Raw genomic sequence first — 23,131 nt, forward strand, 5'->3', positions numbered from 1 at the left:
AGCCCAGATAGTATCTTATTTCTACATGCATGGGAGATGTTAGAGATAGTATTGCTGATACACACATATATATAAAATCTATTTGCTGTACAATAAAACTATACATTTAAATGGTAAATTGATTTATATGCAATATTGTATTGTAAACAAAATTATCTCTTTGATCTTTATTATCAAAGTAGCACATATTTTATAATTTATCAGCTTTAGTAGTCAAACAAAACATAAAAATATATGGTAGAAATAGAAATTTTTGGAACTTGATATGCATCTCCAGTGGAAGTATTAATCATGGGAGTAATGGTTAACATAGGTGCACTGTGCTAGATGTGTTAGAGGCATTATCTCAGGGGTCAGTAAACTCTATAAAGGAATCTGATACTAATTATGTTCTTCAGCTTAATGGGCCACAGTCTCTGTTAAATACACATCACTGCCCTTATAGAGCAAAAGCAGCCATAGTGAATAGGCTTGGCTGTGTTCTAATGAAATTTAGTTTATGGTCAATGAAATGTGAAGTCCATATAATTTTCACATGTCATAAAATATTATTCTTAAAAATATTTTTTAAAACAATCCAGAAACAGAATAATCAGTCATTATTAGCTCACAGACCATACAAACCCAGAATTTGGCCCTGGGCCTATAGTTCGCTGACTTCTGTGTTATCTCTTTGGATTATGGGGGCTTTCCTATATGACCAGATACATGGCGATTATACTGTCAAGCAAATGAGATAGTTTTCTCAGTAGACTCGGTGCTCACACTACTAACAATCACTTTCTGCCACACTCTTGGCACTAGGCCTGATGGTGCTTCATTCAACTGTGCTTAAGGTTAAGAGCCACTCCTATATGTCTAGAGTTGAGACAAAACAACTGAAGAACTGCTGTCAACTACAAAGATATACAACTGATCTTGAAGGCTTGAGTTGGAAAGAGATGACAGAATTGAGTGTTTTCATAGATCAAAATGCCTAGAGCACGGCCAGGGGTAAAGAAAGCTACAGGATGTTGCAGTAATTCAAGGTGGAGAAAATGAAGATCTTGACTGAGCTAGCAGAAATAGGGAGCTAAGAACAGTAGGCAGACAGAAGATATATCTAGGATTAGGTAGGTACTCCTTTGGATGAGGATTCATCACATTGATTTTTTTTCTACTGTCTCATAGGAAAAAAGATTGATGACACGTTAAAAAAACATTTTTAAAGTACTATCTAAATTTAGTTGGAACGGTATATCATTTCGTCTTTCAATTATTAATAACTATTTAAAAAAAATTGGATCCCATTGGACTGATTGGAGTACTTTACTCCAAAGTGGAGCATACATTTTAATTTTTCCAACATAAAAGTTAGTTGAAAATACTTTTTCTGAACAACAATAAAAAAGAATCTGCAGTCACCACTCTCCAAAACCATAAATCGCCGCGTGGAGACACTTCTTTCAATTTTCAGACTGTTTCCAGAGGTTTAGCTTGTTCTAGCGGTTTCCCAAGGCTCCTCCACGCCCCGCAACACCCCGGGACACGCCCCCGACACTTTCCCTCTCCGCGTCCGGCTCCCAACGCCCCGACCTCCCGCCCACTCGGGCGGCTCCGCCCCCTCCAGCGCGGAGTCCCAACTCCTTCCTTTCTTCCGTCCCTTTCCCCTCTCCCCGCCCCCACGGCTGCCTTCGATTGGCTGAGCTGGCTGCGCCGCGGCCGGGATGCAACACAGCCTCGCTGTGATTGGGTGCAGTGGGTCCGGGCCCCCCGCGATTGGCTGGTAGGAGCAGACAGCAAGTGTGACTGCGCACCGGGGCGTGTGGGCGCCGCTTTGTTGCCCGAAGCCGGTGGCAGTGGAAGTTGAGGGGGTCAGAGGCTAGCGCTTCTCGGGACCCCCAGTCGCAGCCGTCACAGTCACGTCGCCCAGTAGCCTTCATCGTGGGAATCGCGCCGACAGCAGCCATGAGCGGCGGCGTGTACGGGGGAGGTGAGTGAGTGCGGCGGGCGAAGGCGCGCGCCGTCGCGGCGTGCGGGGTCTGTAACCGCCGCCCGCAGCCCTCCTCGTCCCTCCCCTGCACGGCAGTCCCTTCCGGTCTCCCCCTCTCCGCGCGCCCGCCTCCCCGCCCCATCCCCGCCCCGCGCTGTGCCGGCCGCCGGCGCCCACCCGGCTCTCGGAGCGCCTCGGGCGCCGGGAGTCGCCGCCCCCTGCGGCCCCGTCCAGCCCGGGTCCCCGGAGGAGCGCGCTGGCCTCGGGGCTGGGAGGGCAGCTCCGCGCAGGGGGCCGGCCCGCCGAGCCCGGCTACAATGACCGGCCGCAGGGTCGCATCTCTCCCAGTGTCTCCATAAGTCGGCTCTGCCGGGGCGTGCGCGCGCGTGTTTAAACTTGGGAGGTCCCAGCAGTTTGCAAGCGTGGGTGAAGGGTTTCTGCAAAGTCCCGTAGACAGCAGAGCGAGCGCGAGAGGTGGAACCGATTGGAAGAGCGGCGGCCACTCTGGACGCAGCCTCCTCTCCGTCCGCGCTCAGGGCTCGTGCTGCCTCACCTTTCAGTAACTCCTGCCTAATGGTTGACTGGGGGTTCTCCAAGGTAGTCGTGCTCGGATCTGTTCGGGCTTTATTTAAGAACACAAGTAAATTAAGGATGTTTTCCTTGAGTAGATTGCGGGGTGGTAAAAATGGCCTGGGAGTTTTGCAGACGTGAGTTGTATCAGCCTCACCATTCATTTATAGTGTTTTGGCCTTGGGCAGGTGACTTGACTTTTTCCAACTTCAGGCTGTTCATTTGTGGAATGATCGTTCCTACACAGTAAGTGGTTGTGAAGTTTAAATGAGATAATGCTACACTTGCTAACTCACTGTAGTGGTGCATGAAATAATGGTGCATCTTATAGCGTTTTATGTTAATGAGAAAGGGGAACTCATTTAATGAACTGTGTTCAGTAAGGACAACATATAGAAGTTACACTGGTAGCATAGACGAGAGAGTTGTGCTTGATAATTTCTATTCATTGGGTGGTTGTATGGGTTAAATGAGATAATGCCTCCCTTGCTACTGGACGCGAGGTTTGGGAATCAACAGTTTGACATCCCCAGCAACCTTTTTAGAAATGCAGAATCTTAAGCCCCCTGTAAGTTTACTGAATCAGATCCTCCATTTTTACATATTACCTAGATGAAGCATGGATGTATGTGTCAAATTTTGTGTTCGTGTTTGATGAGTTAGAGAGCAATAAGACAAATCCAAAATGTTGCTATTGTTACTGTTACTAGTAAGGATGCTGTTTCTGAAGAGGATGGCATTTTATTGGTAGGAGATAAAAATAAAGTTTTCAAAGTTCTTAGATTTTGGAGTGTAGCTTGAAGCTCGTCTGAGGCAGTAGGTTGACCCTCACTCCCTCTACCCCCATTTATGTCTTGGGTTTGACTTCTTTAAAGTGAGAATCAGCAGTTTCCCATTTTACTTTGGACAAAGCCTAGTTGATCCTCATGATGTATCTCTTCCCCAGCTGAAGATGCAGTCCTGACAGAAAAACTGGATATGTGTGTCTTTGCTTCTTAGAGGTTGTTGACTCTTTTTTGACCTTCTGAGTTCAGTCATCCAAGGACCTAGAGGCTGTCCATTGAGTATTTCCTTACAAGGCATCATTTAATGTGACTAAGGTAGAAACGGATACTAATAATGCCAGCAATTAACATTTCCTGAGTGTTTACTGTGTACCAAGAAGTGTTGCAGAGGCTTTTAATGCATAGCATTTAATACACGCATGTACTCAGTTAATCTATAACAACCATAGGAAATGGCTATAGGAGATGGTAATATTATCCCCATTTTATTGAAGACGAAAATGAGGTATAGAAAGGATTAAGTAACCGGCCCAAAGTTGCATAACTTCCTAATAAGTGGGGAACAAGAATCTCTGGAATGAAGAAAAGGCATTTCAGTAAAAAACTTTTACCATTTAAAAAAAGGTTTTTGGGTTGTTTTTATATATGTCATTTTTCAAATATATAACCACACGTGTTCATGTATAGTTTAGGTATTCAGAATTGACATCCTGTTTCTCATTTGCTTATGTAGAGGAATAGGTCTTAAAGCCAATTTCACATGTGAAGTATTTAAAACTCACAAAAGTAAGTATATGATTTTGTGTTTGAGCTACCACTGTATGGCCAGTATTTATAGTGGGTCACATTTTCCAAAGGGTTTACTATGAAAAGCAACCAAAATTTTCACCTAAATTTCGTGTAACTAACTTTGTAAAGTGTATTTGTAATTTGTATGCTCATTAAAAAGAACTTCGTAGTTTAAAAATTTTAATTTGTGGCTTTCTTATTCCAATGACTATTTCTGACTGGATCTGACACTGATCTTTAGCTTTAGGTATAATCCATAATATATCCAGATTTCTGTACTTTCTAATTGGTTTCTGGGTCTAACTGGTTTCATTGTTTTTGCGATCATAATTAATGGTACTCCTCTACCTCAAACTCCTTTGGATAATAACGATAACAGTAAACAGGTATACTACCCGCCCATTTTGCTAAATTGTTAGTTTCATCATTTCTGCATCCCTAAATCTCTAACCTTAAAGTTTCTCAAAATCACATAAATTGGGGCACCATAAATTGGGGCACCTTTGTTCATATAAAATAATAAAAATAATAAAACAATCTCCCCACCTCTTTCCAAAGTCATTAGCCTTCATTAGCATATTTGAAAGTTTTAAGACCAGGTTAAAAGATTGTGACCATTGCTTTGTGCTTTTTCAGAAAAATCACATCACCCCTACACCCGGAAGCCATTTATTCTGTGGGGGGGGGGGGGGGAACATCAAAATCCTCAAAAATGTGAAAACAGCATTTTTAATAGAAAAGGGAATAAACCCTTGAGGGTTTTTGTCCATTAGTTTCCATCCTCATTGTTAAATATCCAGACTTCTAAAGAGATAATATTTAGCCTCTGTTCTCCCTTTGCCATTCTCCTATTTGGAGTTTCTTCATGCTTGGTTTTTAACAAAACAAGATGCAGGAAATAGACATATGTCCCATCCTTGAAAAATGGGAAAATCAGCTGTGCAAAATTCTAAGAATCAAGTATCTTACTCAAATGAAAATTCCACTATTCCCAGCTTACCATACTAATTAAGACAGGAAAATAACTGATTTGTTAGGTTTTATTGTTTAACAAAAAAAAAATTTTGAGTGCTGGTTATGTACCTCTGACTTAAAGAAGCTCTAAGTCTTGTAGGTGAGTGAGTTAAGTAAATAGACACCATATTTTATTTTAGTTGTACATTGTTCTGAAGTTGGAATATTTTTTAATATTGGTAGAATGGCAAAATTTAATTGGTAGCATGTTTTTTTTCTTAGTGGTACATGAAATAATGGTGCATCTTGTAGTTAATAGTGTCTTATATTGATGAGAAAGGGTAACTCATTCATTAAAGTATGTTAAGTAATGACAATATGTAGAAGATGCAAAGGCAACAGACAAGAAAGTTATTAACTCAGTGCGGGCCAGTCTGGACATTACAAGCAAGGCTCTGGGGATGATGGAAGAGTGGACAGAGGCAGCATATGCAAAGGTTTGAGTGATTATATGGTGTTTTCAGGGACCACACATTATTCAGTAATGCTAGTATGGAGGGAATTGAGACTGCTGCCTGATTATGCTAGCCCTTGAATGGGAACTGGGTAGAATGATTTGAATTTTATCTTGTAGATGATGAGAAATACCGAATGAGTCTTCCCTTTATTTTTATTGAAGGAGTTTGTTCACAGTTACAATTTTGAAAGGTCACAGTGCAGCAATTTAAAAGGAGGATTGAGAAGATTAAGAGATGCAAAAGTGTCATACCTGTAGGAGATTGTAGTAGTTAGTTGGGATAAGAGCCTGACTGAAGACTGTGGCAATGGTATTAAAGAAGGGATTTGTGAAACATTGAACAGAATTATTTGGCAGCAGTTGATGAGTGATGAGAAATATGAAGGTGTTTATGATTCGGAAAAAGTTCAGAGGTTTTTGACTCTGATAGCTGGGGCTGCTAACCTATTAAGCAATGCTGGGATTAGGTTAGGCCAGATGGGGAAAAGACAGTGCTTCAGAAATGTTGAATTTGAGGTACTTACTCATGGGACATCAGGTGGAAATGATGTTGATGTACAGTAAGAAATTTGAGTTCTGGATCTAGACAGAGTTGAAGGCTTGAAAGAGAGACCTGAGATTGGAATTATTAGTATTTAGGTAGAAGTCGAGGCTGTAAGAGTGGAGCAGATTACCTGAGAAAGGGTAATTTAGGGGAAGGGCTCCTAAGATGGGGTCCCTGGCCTCCCCAAAAAGTCCATGGATAGAACTGTATTTTATTATAACTGATTTCTTGTGTAATCTATTTTAAGACATTCTAAGAAGAGATGCATAAATTTCCAAAGCTGTCTCTATTAGTTTGCTAAGGCTGTGATAACACAGTACCACAGACTGAGTGGCTTAAACAAGAGAAATGAATTTTCTTACAGTCTTGGAGGCTAGAAATCTGAGGTCAAGCTGTCTGCAGGGTTGTATTCATCAGAGGCCTTTCTTCTTGGTTTAAATGGTTGTTTTCTCTCTGTATCTTCACATGGTCTTTCCTATGTCATATGTGTCCAAATATCCTCTTTAAGGATGGACACCAGTCATATTGGATTAGAGCCCACCCTAATGATCTCATTTTAATTTAATCACACGTTTAAAGACCTTACTTCTAAATACAGTCCACATTCTGAGATCCTAGGGGTTCAGACTTCAAAATATGAGTTTTAGGGAGCAACAGTTTAGCCTAGAACATTGTCAGAGGTGGTCCATGACACAGAAAATTTTAAGATTGATTCTGAAGAACAAGACTTGAAATTTTTGGTTAATCAGACAAATTATTTAGTTAGGTTATTTCTTTACCTGGCATTCTGGTTAATCAAAGTGTTAAAGTTTACTAATTCATGTTCACTGGTATACTTTGCTTACGTTTTGTACTTGAGGTTGTATGATACAGTGAAAACAAGTGCAGTGATCTATTTTTAAGGACCCCTACTTTCAGACAAAATAATTTGGACCAGAGATTTGTATCTAGAAAGTTAATGACTTTGGGAAATGTAACAATGCAGAAACTTTCTCTCAAATTAGAAATAAACATAAGTGGCTATTTTATTTAAATAAAAATATCATTATTCTGTAAAGACACCATTTCTCAACTGTGACTATTTGTAGTGTAACAATTAATTTTCCTTTATTTTAAATTTTATATAAAAAATTTTGAAATAGTATAAACATACTAAAAAATAAAACATGTACATTTCTGATACTTATGTGCTTACTACTTAGTTTAAATAGATGTAATATTGTGCTATATTTTCCACAAATATTTGAGGAAGTATAATGTTATTGATATGGAGTCCTCTCTCACGCCATAGAGGTATATAACATCCCCAGATTTCATGCACATTTTTATACTTCTACTAAGTGTGTATGTATTTATAATGAATTAAATAATATCATAATGTGCATACATATATATATTTTGTAGCTAGCTTTTTAAAGTGATCTTTTTTTTTTTGAGATTTATCCATGTCGATACATATAGATCAAGATCACTCATTTTAAGTGGTATATAGTATTTCACTATAACAGATAAACTAGTTTATCTGTTTCCCTAAAAGACGATTAGGTTATTTCTTCCTTTTTCTCATGGAAAGCAGTGTGACAATAATAATTGTCATAGCAGCTACTATTTATTGTGCTTAGTGTGTGCCAGGCACTGCTAAGTGCTTATATACATTACAGCATTTAACACATGTAATCATTATGCCATCCTGTGAAATAGGAATTATAATATACATTTTACCTATGGGGAAACAAGCAGAGAGGTTAGTAAATCATCCAGGGTCACATAGGTAGTGAACATTCTGGTAGGTTTCTCTGGTTTCTTTTTATAGTATATGTAAGAGTGTTTTGCTAGAGAAGATATCTATAATTTCTAATTATGCACATTTTCAGCTTCAGTAGATATGATTATATTGTCCATAGTGGTTGTACCAGGTTATGTCTTTTATAAGCAGATGTATAAAATCTCTTTCCTTACATCTGTAATAGCATTTAGTCTTATCAAACTTATTAATTTTTGCCAATATAATGGAGGTAAATAGTATTATTTATTATTTTTAATGGTTGAGTAAATCCTCCTTTGAAAAATTAGTTCCTGCAAACCCAAGTGCTTTTATTAGTTTTGCTGTTTGGGTTAAAATATAATTAGAGGCTGTTCTCTAAATTTGGATGTGAAAAAAAGTTACCAGCCTTCTCCCTCAGCATGTAACTTTATCACATAAAAATCTTCAAATTGTGCATATTCAATGGTACCTTTATTTTAATAATTTTCCCTTGGCTTGTGTAATTATACCTTAACCTGGTATTCTTCAGGGTCCCTATTTTTCTAGGGGCTTTTGCTCAGTTTCTTCTCTCATAGCATGGAATACAGTTTCCCTTAACGTATGAAAAAAGGGACCTCAGTATACTGGACTTCTTCCCTTTACGCTCCAGATTAATTTACTGCCCACCCCCGTCTTCTCTAGAAGACTGACCCTTTTAGACTGCATCAGCGGGCTCTCTTGACCTCTGGTTTGGCAATGGTAGGGTAACTATACTTCCTGCTTTGCCTCTTGTCCTGGTACAATTCTTAATAGGGACCCCTTTCACATTCACAAGTTGCCCAGTTTGGATGAGAAATCACAAGATCCCCCTAGCCCATGGGGAGGGGGAAGAGAGAAGTTGGCATATTTATTAGTTTGGGTCTTTCTCCTCAGGGTCAGCCAAGACCGACTGTGTTCCTCAACTGAAAGTCGCAGGTTCTGTCAGGTAGCCCTCCCAGCTCAGTTCTCTGCAGGTTCTGGAAGAAGTTCCTTCCCTGTTTCTTCAATTCTACGGGTGGCAATATATGTCTGTTACTATTAGTCCTTGGGTAGCCCACTGTCTTTCCTGGTTTTCCTAAATTGTCCCTTGTCTTTGTAAATTGTCCTTTTAATGAGTAAACTCTCCTCAAATTACTGAATTTTAGTGTACCACCTGTTTCCTGAGTGAACCTCTACTGATACACCATGTATGACAGTGGATTTTTAAATTAAATAAATCGTTAGTTTAATGCGTATATACATTAAAACTAGGTTCAAGGTACTAACACTATGAGTGTAATGCCTGTTTCAATTTTTATAGAGCTTTCACATGTTATCATTTTAAGCATGTTAAGCGCTCTTAATTTTGAAATGTAAGTTGTGAGATGTTGATGCTAATTATCATTTCGTGTTTTTCAGATGAAGTTGGAGCCCTTGTTTTTGACATTGGATCCTATACTGTGAGAGCTGGTTATGCTGGTGAGGACTGTCCCAAGGTAAGTGTTACGTTAGAGTTAACTGGATATGTAAGGCCATTCATGCAGAATTAAATTCATGCAGAATTCTCACTCCTATATGATAAAAACACTAGTTGGGATAAAAATGACTTGTTGAGAAAAGCAGGCAAAACTTGTATGCCATGTTTTCGATCCTTACAGGTGGATTTCCCCACAGCTATCGGAATGGTGGTAGAAAGAGATGACGGAAGCACACTGATGGAAATAGATGGCGATAAAGGCAAACAAGGCGGACCCACCTATTACATAGACACCAATGCGCTGCGTGTTCCGAGGGAGAATACGGAGGCCATTTCACCACTCAAAAACGGGATGGGTACGATGTCTTTTTCTGTTGCCTTGATCGTAAATAGAGAGTAGGCATGGTGTATTTTAGATACAAAGCCCTGGCTTCTTACAAGTTGAACATGAGGTATTTTTCGTTAGTTTTTATTCCACAAGCTGATGTTACAGGTACTGAGACTCTGAGGATGTGTAAAACACGTTTCTTTTCTTTAGGAAACTCATAGGTAGGGGAGATAGAGGTGTGTATACAAATGTGTAGGATGAGTGGTGTAATATAGCTATGTCTGATAAGCACTGGGGTAGAGAAGAGAGGTGTTAAACTCTATCACTGGAGGTCGGTGATGGTTTTCCCAAAGGAGGAGGTACCTTTGGTATAGAATGTTGATCGATGAATAAGAATTACCCCGAATGACAGGATGGAGTAAAGCAGAGCAACCAGCACGTGTAAAGAGACGGAGCTGTAGAAGTAAGTTAATGTTGAGAAACGTCATCAGTTAAGTATGGCTGTAACATCAGGTGCTTTAGGGCCGTCGCAGGAGGCTAGGCGGACAGCAGTCACAGAAAGGCTTGTGAACCATACCAGGGCATATTAAGCTGGCAACTGAAAGGTAAACCGAAAGGAATTTAAACAATGGTGTGAAATGCTCTCATTTGCCAGTTGGAAATGCTTGCATTCTAACAACGCTATGTAGGCTAGAGTGGAGGGAGATACTAGAGACAGGAAGGTCAGGTAGGGAGGTGAGAGTCCAGTTGAGAAATGTAGAGGATTTAAATGATAACACTGATGGCAGAGCTTCAGAGGTGGCTTTCAGAAACATCTGGGAGACAAACGGAGAAGAGTTGAGGAAGTTTTCTAGATTTTTGATAGGGGTGGCTGAATAGAGGGTACCAGGCATGGAGTAGGAATAGAGGTGAAGGAACAAGTTTTACGAAGACCAAGGTCATTGAATTACTTATACCCAAGATCACCCTCGGGTTTAGTTATTCACTAGAAGGAGTCACAGGACTCAGCATATCATTGTACTCATGGCTAAGATTTTTACACTGAAATGATACAGGGCAAAACTGGCCAAGGGAAAAGAGGTCCTGGAGTGAAGTCCGGAGGAAACCAGTGCATAGCTTCCAAGAGTGTTCTCACAGTGGAGTCCTGCAGGACGCGCTTAATTCCTCCAGCATGGAGTTGTAACAGCTTGTGTGTTTTCTCCTGGGGTAGCTCCTTATGGATTCAGTACCCGAGGTTTCTGATAGAGGCTGGTCATGTAGGTACCCTGCACCTAGGATGTACCCACGTCCCAGACTCTCAGCGGGAAAGGTGTTCATCATAAGCCGCATGGTTCGTACAAACAGTTTGGGCACAGTGAGCTACTCTTATCATTTAGAGAAAGTTATGTCAGCGTCGAGAACTGTTTACCAGTCATGTTCCCCTAGATCATACAATTCTTTCCTCCAACATTCCAATAACATACTGGACCTCTACCAAGTACTTATTGAAAAATATGTACTTAGTATTTTATGTGTATTAGATACATTCATTACATTTGGAACAAGTCTTGGGGTCATGATACTCTTGGGGCTGGAGGAACCAAAAAGAGGTTTTATATGAGGAAGAGAAAGAGGATGTCTATATAAAGTAGTACGTTATTGAAGTGGATCTGTATCACGAGTAGGTATTTTAAAGTATTTAGTGCTCAATCATAGAGACTGTCTCTCAAGAGATGCTGTGTTGATCTTCAATTGAGCATTGTTTTCAATTTTATATTCTAGTTGAAGACTGGGATAGTTTCCAGGCTATATTGGATCATACCTACAAAATGCATGTCAAATCAGAACCAAGCCTGCATCCTGTTCTCATGTCAGAAGCACCGGTAGGACAAATGATTTCCAAGTTTTTCTGTTTTTGTCCCCATTCATTTGAAGAATGTTTTCTTTTTCTTTAAAGAAGCATAGACATTTATATTTTGAATTTTGAAAATTAGCAAGAGAGGGATTAATTTTAAAGAAAAATATTAACAGCTCTTATTTTATTATTTCAATTATGAAAATATTGAAAGACTGATATCAAACATCCTAATGGGTTCTTGGGTTATTTATCTGTTGTTCCAGAGATTTAGTTTACATTTGGCATCCTTAAGCTGCTTCCTGTTTTGGTTAATCTGTTGACCCTCGTGACCCAAGGGCAGCGTGTATCTTCCTTGTGCCTCAGGTTTCCAAGAGAGACATCAAAAGTTAAACTAGGGTTGGAAATTGCTAGACTGCAGTCTCTTGTGAAATACATAAATTACCAATATTCGGTTATTGTTTCTAACATTTAGTGTCCTTTATGAGTACGAGTTATAGGTGGGAGAATTTGGTGATTTAAAAGTCATACTTAAGATTTTGATTTCTAGATTCACTGATAAGATTTAATAATACTTTATCATTATAAGAATCGTAATTTTCCTTAATCGAACAATCTGTGATGTCTTGAATTCAGTGGTACACAACTTTACTTATCGTTAGATGTTAACTAAATTTCAGTTTACATTTCACTTATTAAATCTATGTATAGATAAATAGAAGTAAATATTATGAAGATTATTTTCCATGGTATTCTGTTTTTAATGTTTTACCTCTTTGTTAATATAGTGTTGTAATGAATGTTGATCAGTCAGCAGTTTAGTTTTTAAACAATAAATAACTCGCATTTCTTTTTTCCCGTTATCAAGTGGAACACCAGAGCAAAGAGAGAGAAACTGACTGAGTTAATGTTTGAACACTACAACATCCCCGCATTCTTCCTTTGCAAAACTGCAGTTTTGACAGCGTATCCTTGAAAGAGTAATGCTGAGCTTTTGTCTAGAAGTCAGTGTGATGCTCCTGAAGATGATGCATGCCCTCCCAGGAAGACATGAGCCAGTTGTCGCTTGTTCAGAAGTTTTGGGTGTTTTTCTCTTTTGCATTTTAGCTATCTGTCTTTTAGTATTTCTTATTGGAACTGACATGCCAGAAGATATGAGCGGGTAGTGGGAAAGAACCCTCAAATCCTGCTTATTAACAGGTATTTTAAAATTTTGTTTTGAGAAGGGGATTGTGTATAGAAGGCAGTGTCTAGGTCAGTTGACTTAATCGAGTTCATTTCCTTCCTCCCTCCACCACCATAGACAAGTAGATGTTGGCTCTAAATTTACCTACCACTGTATTAGGTAGGAGCTGTTTGGAATTCCCGCCACTCTTCCTCTTAGGTGGTCCATTCTCCACACTGCAGCGCTAATAATCTTTGTTAATGGCCAGCCTGTTTTAAGCCCAAATCATCTCTCACACATTCTCTCCTTCCTTCTTCTCTCAGGCTGCACTGAACCACTTGTGCTGCCCTGATGTCACCTGCTGTCTTGCCTCCTGGCCGCCTTCTAGGTTCCTCCTCTTCCCCTTGTCCCACTCCCTAGCTTATACTTGAAAGTGTCCAGGAGTTGGAAAATGTTTATAGCTTTACTTAACTGATCTGTACTTAGCCCTGGGAACTGTTTACAGGTTTGCTTACTGATCTGTACTTACTAAGCAGGATATGCTTGGGGGCAGAGAATCTGGTCACCTTTACGTGTCTTCTGTGCTTAGGGAGTGCTGGGGCCAGACTTCTCTCCTACTCTCCCTTGTTAAACCTCACACTCATCACTAGGCATATCCTGGATGCTCTGTAAATATTTGATGCCTGAGTGAATGGCCCCATTCCTAAACAGTGGTTTATGATGTTCATAGAGTGTAGGCCTTCTGCGGCACAGAGCTGTGGAAAACGGGGCCTGCTGACATTCACTGGCTGATGAATCCATCTGGAATGGCCATTCCCATTGAGTTGGGGGAGTTGGGAACCGCCACTCAGCTGCTACACTGCTGAAATGATTCTTCTAAATGCTGCGAGAATGGTTTTAGTTCCAGGCTCAGAGTGCACAGCTTCCCACTGTCCTTACCAAGTGTGGGTAGATTTTGTTAAATAAATGCTTCCCAGGTTGTAGTAAGCCCTTTGATCAGTCTGCAGAGACTGAGCGATTATGCCAATCTTGATCCCCTTGACAGATGTCTCACTCTGGGAGAGGTTTTCCCAGGTTCCTCACACCTCCACTCTGGAAGTTCATCCTGCTTATCGTCATTTGTTTATAAACCAGAGTCAGTTCTGATACCAGTTTTCATCCCTAGATTTCCCTGAGTACATTTTAAATCATAATACACGTGATTGCAAATACCTTAATAAAACCTGCCCTTTACAATAAACACTGAGGAACCTTGATTCTTCCTTTTCCTTAACGATTGAAACCAGATTTGCCAATGGTCGTTCTACTGGGCTCATTTTGGACAGTGGAGCCACTCATACCACTGCGATTCCTGTTCACGATGGCTATGTCCTTCAGCAAGGTACGTGTGTTTACCCAGAGTGCATGAGACGATGGGAGCTGTCGTGAGCACACAGATACTGGACTATCAAAAGAGATCACTTTCCACATATGTCTTTTAAAAAAGTCTTTGAAATATAATGCACATTATATTTCAAACCATTGCATGGCTTCACGCATGCTTTGAGAGGTAGTAGAGTCAATTCTACTTGAAAAAATTATTGATGTTCAAATTCACAGAGGGACTCTGTCCCAAGGAGTTTGGATTTAATGCTTTCTTAGGCTTGTTTAATCTGTTTCTTAGGTATTGTAAAATCGCCTCTTGCTGGAGACTTTATTACTATGCAATGCAGAGAACTCTTCCAAGAAATGAACATAGAACTGATTCCTCCGTATATGATTGCATCCAAAGTAAGCGATGATGGGATTTTCTTCTTGGAAGTTATACTGCCTCTTCACCTCATGTTGTGAGCTCTGTTAACTTAGCACATGCATTTGGTCCTCAGGAACCTGTGCGGGAAGGATCTCCGGCAAACTGGAAAAGAAAAGAGAAGTTGCCTCAGGTGACAAGGTCTTGGCATAATTATATGTGTAACGTAAGTTACCCTTATTCTCCACATGAAAGAGTCATAGGCTGTAACTCTTTGAATGGAATATGAGCACTAGTTTCAAATGTTACCTTTTTCATGATACTTTGTAAAAATTTAATAGGTTTTTCATGGGTGGAGGTCGGGGTTGCTTTTCATACATGCCAAACAAATAATTCAACAAACTACTGTGGTGAGGCGTAGAACTGACTTTGTTTTGGGGGTAAATATAGCATTATTTTTGTGCACATTTTTTGGCGGAGAAAGTGGTTTTCAGCTGTGGAGATCTGCGGTATTGCTCAGTCATGTTCTCTCCCTAACATTGGTCAGTCATGTGAAAATATGTGTTGTTCGTAGCTAGGTGCTCATGAGAGTTCCTTTACTAAAAACCCAATTCTGAACATACGACTTAGTGACGGAGGAGAGGTTACTAAAACGACCTCTTACATCACAAGGATACATTCATTTCTCACAGTAAAAGAATATGAAAGCCATAGTTAACCATGGTAGGGGTATCTCTTATCTAACAGTGTTTCGTACCTAAGTATAAAGATTTTTTTTTATGGGTGTTCAGTACAAGGAAACATTGTGAAGATGATTAATAATTTTCAAAGATGTTAGACAGGATTTTTCCTTAGCTGCCCAGAGGTCATATATTTTTCAGAGCAGATTTTTACTTTACTTAAAATGCTATATATATTGCATATATATATGTATATATATGAATGACTGTGGTACAAGGGTTCCTGGTCGTTTTTCTCTCATCAGTGTTCCATAGGTGATATCATTTAGTATTCTGTCATTTAGCTTCTAATGCAGATGTTTGGAGATGGGTTTCTTGATTTTCCAGAGTCTTTGCTAGACTGATTTACACTGTTGAATGATTTGCACATCTAGGAACATGGTCCAGTTGCATTAAGAAAAGTATTCGATATTTAATGTTATGAAGGTATATATTGCAAAGACACATCTCAATAACCTTGTTTCTTAAACTGTTTTGTTTCATTTTTTATCCATAGTGTGTGATTCAGGATTTTCAAGCTTCAGTACTTCAAGTGTCAGATTCAACTTATGATGAACAGTATGTCTTTTTATTTTGTCTATGAGAGTTATAATTTAATAGCACATTAAAACCTTCATAGCAATCACTTACAAAACGGTATACTTCATAAATAAAGAAAGAAATCGATTTGTTAGAAAATATCAGAATACGCTTATCTAGTCTAAAGGAAAAAAGGTATGTTTAGAAATACCAAGTAACATTTTAAAAGGAAGTAAAACATTCTCACTCTATTTTCTTACAATTTGATTCCTTAGTAGTTTAAAATTTTGAAGAGGATTGTTTTTTTTCTTGCATTTAATATGTTTTCAGGGTGGCTGCACAGATGCCCACCGTTCATTACGAATTCCCTAATGGCTACAACTGTGATTTTGGAGCAGAACGGTTAAAGATTCCGGAAGGATTATTTGACCCTTCCAATGTAAAGGTATGAAAGCTTCTTTCATAAAAGCCCGGCCTTTCTTGTCTATGCAAGGTACTTGTGTCATTTAAAGCCTAAATAATGCTGACCTAATTTTTTTATATGTACTTTATTGTTTGATATTCTTCTGTGTCACTACTCATTTTGTTGTAGGGATTATCAGGAAACACGATGCTGGGAGTCAGTCACGTTGTCACTACGAGTGTTGGAATGTGCGACATTGACATCAGACCAGTAAGTACCAGTCTCCTGTTTGATGGTATAAAGGTCTCTTTTAGCACAGTGGAGTGCTCCAAAACCATTTTTAAGTTAAAGTTGGCAGGTTTGGGCATCGACTTTGAAGTCCCTTTTGTAACAGAATGTGTAAAAAGATGAAGTATTAGGAAAGGAAAAATGCAAAACTCTAGAGCTGTGGTGTCCAACGTTGAAGCTGCTGCCACATCCGGTCATTTAAATTAAAAGAAACATTTTAAAAATTTACTTCTTGAGTTGCAATAGTCGCATTATAAGTGCTGCTACTGTATGACAGTGCACGTAGAGAACATTTCATCATCACAGAGTTCTTTGGGGCAGCGCTGTTCTAGAGATTTCCTAAAATGTGACAAACCAAAATATATATTATTGATTTTTCTTGTATGTAGTAGCTTTACTTTTTCTCTTATTTTTCGAGAAGGTGAGGTTTAAATCATGTAAGTTACATGGAGTGCTGTTTAAATGATCTTAGCTTCCTATTTTTTCATGCTTTTCTAAGTTTTAGTACTACATATTATATATTACACTGATTAGTCTATTTATTATATCATATTTAAACTCCAAATTTAATTTGTAGCCAAAATTCATTCCTTAGGTTAGAACATAGGGCCAATAGCTAAGGGTAGATTGAAAAACCATGCTGTTAAAAAAGACTTTGTGTGACTATGAAAATATTTCTCATTTCAGCTGGTCATTAGGATGCATGTGATATTTCTAGGATGATTGAGATACAAGTGTGGACTTTTTTAGTGCAAACTCAAGGCCACTTTTGGGAGAATGCAATAGAATTGAAGTACATTTACTGTAAGAGACTGATGCCTTTGCTTTTAGCTAGGTTTCTCCTTTTAACTAATGCAAATTGCAGAGGAGATGCTTCTGTATTTCAGTTTCTCCTTCAAAAGTTAGATGACATAGCTTTGAAAGAAATTTTTGAGGGCAAAGGGGGTCAAATATATGGTGACAGACGACAGATATTTAAGTGGTGAACACACAATGCAATATACATACGATATATTTAATTGTGCACTTGAAACCTATAAATTTTAAAACTAACGTCACACCAATAATTTTATATTAAAAAATATATACAAATAAAACTAAAAGAACCACTTGAAAAAGAAAGAAAACAGATTTTAAAAATATGAACATAGCCACTGAAAAAGCAGCCTGAGGTTTAACTTTCTGATGCGTACGTGCATTTTGGAGGTGCATATACTGCATAAGTAGGAATTTATCTGAAGAGGCCTCAGCGTATGGGTTTGAAAAAGCTCTCTGATGCACACCTGTGCAAAAGAGGCAGCTGTAATTTGCAGGAATGTTGTCGGAGTGTGCGTCCTTCATGACAATCATGGAATAATCTTGTCTAATTTTAAATACCAGAACTTCTAGATAAGCATTCTAAGCTAAAGTCATCATAAATACTGACAGCTATCTGCCCAGAATTTATGCTGGGTTTTAGAGTAATTGCTTCAGGTTTGTGGTTCTTGAACTTAAATACCTATTAGAATCATCTGGAGAGTTGTAAAGAAACAGACTTTGCTGGGCCACATTTCCAGAGTTGTTATTTAGTTGTCCCAGGCATTGGTGTTTTAGAAGCTGCCTAAATGACTCATCTTTAGCCAGGATGGAGAACCATCGGCCTAAGCTTCTAGGTCTACATAGAAGTAAACCAATGAAGAAAGAAAGGGAAATTGCAGTGTTGGACATGGTTTTTTGTGTAGGTGTGTGTGTTCAAAACTTGGAGGCAACATTTGGAACTCATTCATTTTTGTTTTCATCCCAGGGTCTCTATGGCAGTGTGATAGTGGCCGGAGGAAACACGCTAATTCAGAGCTTTACTGACAGGTTGAATAGAGAGCTGTCTCAGAAAACTCCCCCTGTAAGTTTTATTTGTTCTCTGGTCGTATTCTTCAGTCACATGAATCCTAGCCACAGGTGTAATTTTATAGATAAGATTCGCTTTTCAGTAAATTGATAATGTGTTGAGTGTGCTGGTACAGTATCACTTCAGTAAAGTGAATATCCTGTATTAATCAAAATTTGCATATAACATCTTATTAGTTACTCTTGTGCGATTTGAATCTCATTTTATTCATTGATTCTATACTTAAGTACCTTTTGTCCTCTAGCACTTGATATACAGAATATAGTCCCTGCCCACCAAGGGCTCAGTCTATTAGGATGGACAGACATGTAAAATGATTATGATTGTAATGTGCAAAATGGTTCAGCATGTCTGATCCAGGTCCTTGTGGGAACACTGAGGAGCAAGCACTTAACTCCCTTGGAGAATCACAGGAAAGCCTCACAAAGCCATCTAAATAGGAGTTCAGCTGGTGGGAAATTCACAATAGGACATCTAGGTGGAGGGGAAACCATGTGCAAAATTTGAAGGGAAGATGTCATATTCTAATATCTCAAAGTGGTTGGCATATCATGTCCGGAAGTGGGGCGAGTGATGACGCTGGTTGGATGGATGAATGTTAGTTTCCTAGGGTCACCGTTACAAAGTATTCCAAAGTGGGCACCTCCAAACAACAGAAGTTTATTCTCTTAATTCTGGAAGCTAGAAGTCTGACATGCTCTCTCTGAAACCTACAGAAGAGAATCCTCCCTCCTTTCCTCCGGGCATCTGAGGGTTTGTCAGCGATCCTTGGTATTTCTTAGATTGCAGCTGTAACACTCAGTTTCTGTCTCTGTCGTCATGTGACATTCTCCCTTCATGGGTCTGTTCTCATACAAGCTCCAGTCATTGGACTAAGGGCCTACCCTGCTCCACTGTGACCTCGTTTTAATTTATATCTGTTACATCTGTAAAGACCCTTTTTTTAAATTAGGTCATGTTTACAGGAACCAGGGTTAGAACTTCAGGTGTATCTTTGGGGAACACAGTGCGTACAGCTCACAAATCAGTACGTCATGTTGCTTATTAATAGTGAAGTTACAGGATCAAAATTGACAGAACTGAAGTGCTATGTTTGTTTTGAAAAGATCACAGGTGTGTTGTAATAACTTTTAAAAGGATAGAAGAACCTTGTTTGGGGGCAGGTAGTTTACATGTGATATTGATAACAGAGTAAGAGTCATAATCTTTGGATTTTAAAACTTCTAACAAGTAGTGACTTTCAGGGTATTCTGCACTAAATGTTACATGTAAAAAACTTATTAGGAGTTACATAGGTCCTACCAGTTTGTATATTTGGTAGTTCTTCGGTTTCTCACATAAAGAAATATTTTACAAATGCCACATTCTTATTATTGTGTTATGTAAATATCATGCCACATTCTTATAATCGTATTATTTAAATATTGATATAGGCACACAATTGACACCTGCCTTGTGTTTACTGCATTCTTGGAGATACAGTCTGATCTGGTGTATACTTTACTTATAGCATGAATCATTAGAGTTTATAGAAAGTTCCAGAATACTGAATATAGACATGGTCTGTCAAAGGTCTGGTCAAGATCAATTAACTACTATCTGTGTCCTTTAGGAGGCAGTAAAAAATTAATGATATAACAGGGAAATGATTCCATTGTAATAGATACCAACCAGTTTCCTACAAAAACCCATGTTCATCCCTCTTGTTCCCAGCACCACCTGCCACACACATTTTTTTCACTATGAAGAAGACGCAGACTATATGTTTATATATAGAATAATTGGAAGGTATCAGCAATTTGAGAACTGTTCCCAGAAGGAAATTCCTAGGTAGAGGGTAAAATCTCTTGATATATAGAAAGTGGTAAAGGAATATTACTGAGGCAAAGAAAATATGTTTATCAAGAGAGAGTTTATCAAGTGAGTTTAAAACAGAAACATTGATTTGGAAGGAAAGCAGTACTAATAAAAAAAATCAGGTGAGATCTGATGTCTGCGTTTTATTTTTTTAAGTAGGAGTCTGTTTGGGGGATGGGGAAGAGTTAGGATCGCAGGAAGTCCTAAAAAAAGAAGTCAGAAAGTAAGGAGGACTCCTGAATGGGTGGCAGGTTGGGATCATAATTGTACTTGATGCTAGAAGAAATGAAGTTATAGCTGAAGCACTTAGCACCATACCTGACTTACTGTAGCCGTAAGTATGTGTTTCCTGTTACAGGATATAAATGGTGAATGCTATACTGTTGGGTATGCAGTTTTGTAAGGTTTATATAATTTATATTATTATTAAATCTTAGTCATTAAGAGCCATAATTATTTTAAAAAATCTTTCTATACAGTTCAGCCTAGGTCTACGATTAGCCTAGCTGTTGCAAAATATCATAATCAGTGTTTAAACCAGTTAGTAAGTTGTCACAGCTGACTTCTAAGTTGCATCACCTGTTTTATTTGATTATACAAATAATACTTATTCTTCCCTATTTTAGAGTATGCGGTTGAAACTGATTGCAAATAATACAACAGTAGAGCGGAGGTTTAGTTCATGGATTGGTGGCTCCATTCTAGCTTCTTTGGTGAGTAAAGTACTTTGCAGAATAGTTAAAAGATTCCTATTGACTGATTTAACTTCAGTGTACCATTGAGTGTTATATGCACTAAATCCATCATAACGGTATAAAACACATTTCATATATAAATTTTAAAGAAGTACCACTGAAAATAAGTAATTTCAGTGTATCATTTGTCTATGCATTTTGTAACTGTCAAATGAGTAGAAGACCTGCTAATACCAGTTTTACATGTTCTAGGATAACAAAATGCTTCATTGCAATGTTAACGGATATTTTCAGCCTAATTTCAGGTTCTCCTCTTAAGCAGAGGTGGGACTCTGTTAACTTACTCATGCCTCTTTTATTAGTACTCTTCTTGGCACTGGACTTAACTGTAGCACACTTGAAAATGAAACTATTCCTTTTTAGGTTCTGGTGGTGAGGTAAGTGAAGTCAGGAATTGGTTCTTCTGGCAAATGATGAAATCATGGTTCTGGGTTTCGCATATTGCTTAGATTGGCGCATGCCCTGAATCAGTAGAAAATGTCCTTGTACTTATCTGTACTCTCGACCGGAGAATTTTCCCTTCACCTCAGAGCAACCAAAGTAAATGTTACCAAGTACTTATGCTAAAACTTTTATTAAAGCCATGAAATGTCAGTAACTGTGTATGTGTGTGTGTGTGTGTGTAATATTTATATATTACCTATTTAAATCTTTTATCAGATCTTAGGTCAAAACTAGATCACATGTATGAACCCACCTCCCACCTGAGCACAGTTACTCATAGGGAGTGGATTTCTCCTACATGTCTTATGAAGGTAGCCCTGGCTCCTTCCTCCTTTGGTCACTTTTCTCCTTTCACCTTCTGTGTTTATTTGGTAAAGCGCTTGTGTGCTGTTGTATGAGCGCCTGCAAATGTTCATCCTGGTTCTGATGAGTACTTTAGAGTTCTATGTGTTACCATTAATCAAGTTCTAGAATCTCCTCAACTGTGTTAGGATCACACCTTCCAACAATTTCTATTGTTGCCTTAGACTGGCACCAAGTCAGCCTAGCTAAACCCTCTGTCTTCCTTTCACAGTGATTTTCTATCCTCATGACAGAGTAACAGGTATAGAAAGATAATATTCTTTCTAATCCTAAATAGCGTGTGGGTTCTGGAGGACAGCCGTCATAAGGGAGTAATGGAAAATTATTTTGGGGGAGGGTTTAAGATTTCTTCAAAGGGTAGGAGAGGTGAAAATAGAGATCCTAAAGAAAAAGTATTTTCTAATAAAAAGGCACAATATATATAGTTTTTCTTTCCATTTTACAGGGCACCTTTCAACAGATGTGGATTTCCAAACAAGAATATGAAGAAGGAGGGAAGCAGTGCGTAGAAAGGAAATGCCCCTGAACAGAGTCCCCACACCTCTCTGCCTTCCTGTGTCACCTTACGTGTCATAGCTTTAGTATACTCAGGAAAAGAATGACCATCTTTTGTAGAATGTTTATACATTTTTGCATAATTCAATTTCCACTTAAATTTTTTAAGGCTTTAACTGGCTCTATAAATTAAAATAAGTTTATGTTTTCCTTGAAATGCACATATTCTTATAAAAGCATTTTATAATTTTGTATAAATGTCTATTTTGTCTAAATATTTTGCTTTTTATTCAGATGCTTTCCAACTCTGTTTAGTATATTAATTACCAGTGGATTGGTAAAATTGCTTTTTATTGACAAGTAAAACTTACTGCCTATGCCTTTTACCTTAGGCTTGCAAAATTAAATAAAAATTAGTAGCCATTCCAGAAATATGTTTTTTGGACTATTGTGTCATGACTTGTTAATTTCAAGTATTAAATGTATTTATCATTATTTTCAGTGAAAGTGCTCACTGTTTATTCACAGCAGTATCCACACCACTTTTATACCCTATTAACAATAGTAGTGAAATGTTACTTGAATTGCCTTTGCTCTAGCAGTTGACATTACTTTCCCACTTTAAGATGCAGGTGCTTTAAAGTCAGCTTAAACATCAGAGTTTATAAAATGGGGATTTAATCTAAAGTTTATACTTGATTTTAAAAAATCTGGTAGAAGCAGGACCACTTCCAGAATTAGCATGCCATATTAACACTTAAAACAGACGTTTGACTAAAAACAGTTTCTTTATAAACCACTGAATACATAGTTCCTATCACATGCAGACTGTTATCTAAGAAAAACCAAATGTTTGGTAAATTAAGAGTTCAGACATCTCAGCCAAGACTTGACTTCTGAGCTTGAGAAAGATGTGGGAACTTTTCCTGAAGAAGTCTTGCTTTCTTTTTCTCTAA

General features: G+C 38.5%; 1 protein-coding gene across 2 annotated transcripts; it reads left to right on the forward strand.

Annotated features, from left to right (window-relative positions):
• Positions 1–1,790: 1,790 nt before the first annotated feature.
• LOC107501649 (actin-like protein 6A) lies at positions 1,791–22,670 on the forward strand. Of its 2 annotated transcripts, none has more exons than XM_016128022.2 (14): positions 1,791–1,972; positions 9,313–9,389; positions 9,552–9,726; positions 11,460–11,560; positions 12,401–12,498; positions 13,984–14,078; positions 14,361–14,467; positions 14,563–14,652; positions 15,663–15,724; positions 16,016–16,130; positions 16,278–16,358; positions 18,160–18,255; positions 20,745–20,831; positions 22,126–22,670. In XM_016128022.2, the coding sequence occupies exons 1-14, from the start codon at positions 1,948–1,950 to the stop codon at positions 22,204–22,206; spliced, it is 1,290 nt and encodes a 429-aa protein (XP_015983508.1). In that variant the 5' UTR covers positions 1,791–1,947; the 3' UTR covers positions 22,207–22,670. The 2 variants fall into 2 exon arrangements, with proteins under 2 accessions (XP_015983508.1, XP_036075337.1); XM_036219444.1 differs by lacking the exon at positions 1,791–1,972 and adding an exon at positions 2,525–2,548.
• The last annotated feature ends 461 nt before the right edge of the window (positions 22,671–23,131 follow it).

The sequence above is a fragment of the Rousettus aegyptiacus genome, unplaced genomic scaffold (assembly GCF_014176215.1).
Source record: "Rousettus aegyptiacus isolate mRouAeg1 unplaced genomic scaffold, mRouAeg1.p scaffold_m13_p_4, whole genome shotgun sequence".
NCBI classification, from domain to species: Eukaryota; Metazoa; Chordata; class Mammalia; order Chiroptera; family Pteropodidae; genus Rousettus; species Rousettus aegyptiacus.

What these genes read in the sequence shown, in the direction of transcription:
- LOC107501649 (XM_016128022.2), top strand. Translation starts at nt 1,948, where the DNA reads ATGAGCGGCGGCGTGTACGGGGGAG. An exon ending in ACCACTCAAAAACGGGATGG is followed by an intron (nt 9,727 to 11,459) that starts GTACGATGTCTT and finishes TTTATATTCTAG; the next exon opens with TTGAAGACTGGGATAGTTTC. An exon ending in GCGACATTGACATCAGACCA is followed by an intron (nt 16,359 to 18,159) that starts GTAAGTACCAGT and finishes TTTTCATCCCAG; the next exon opens with GGTCTCTATGGCAGTGTGAT.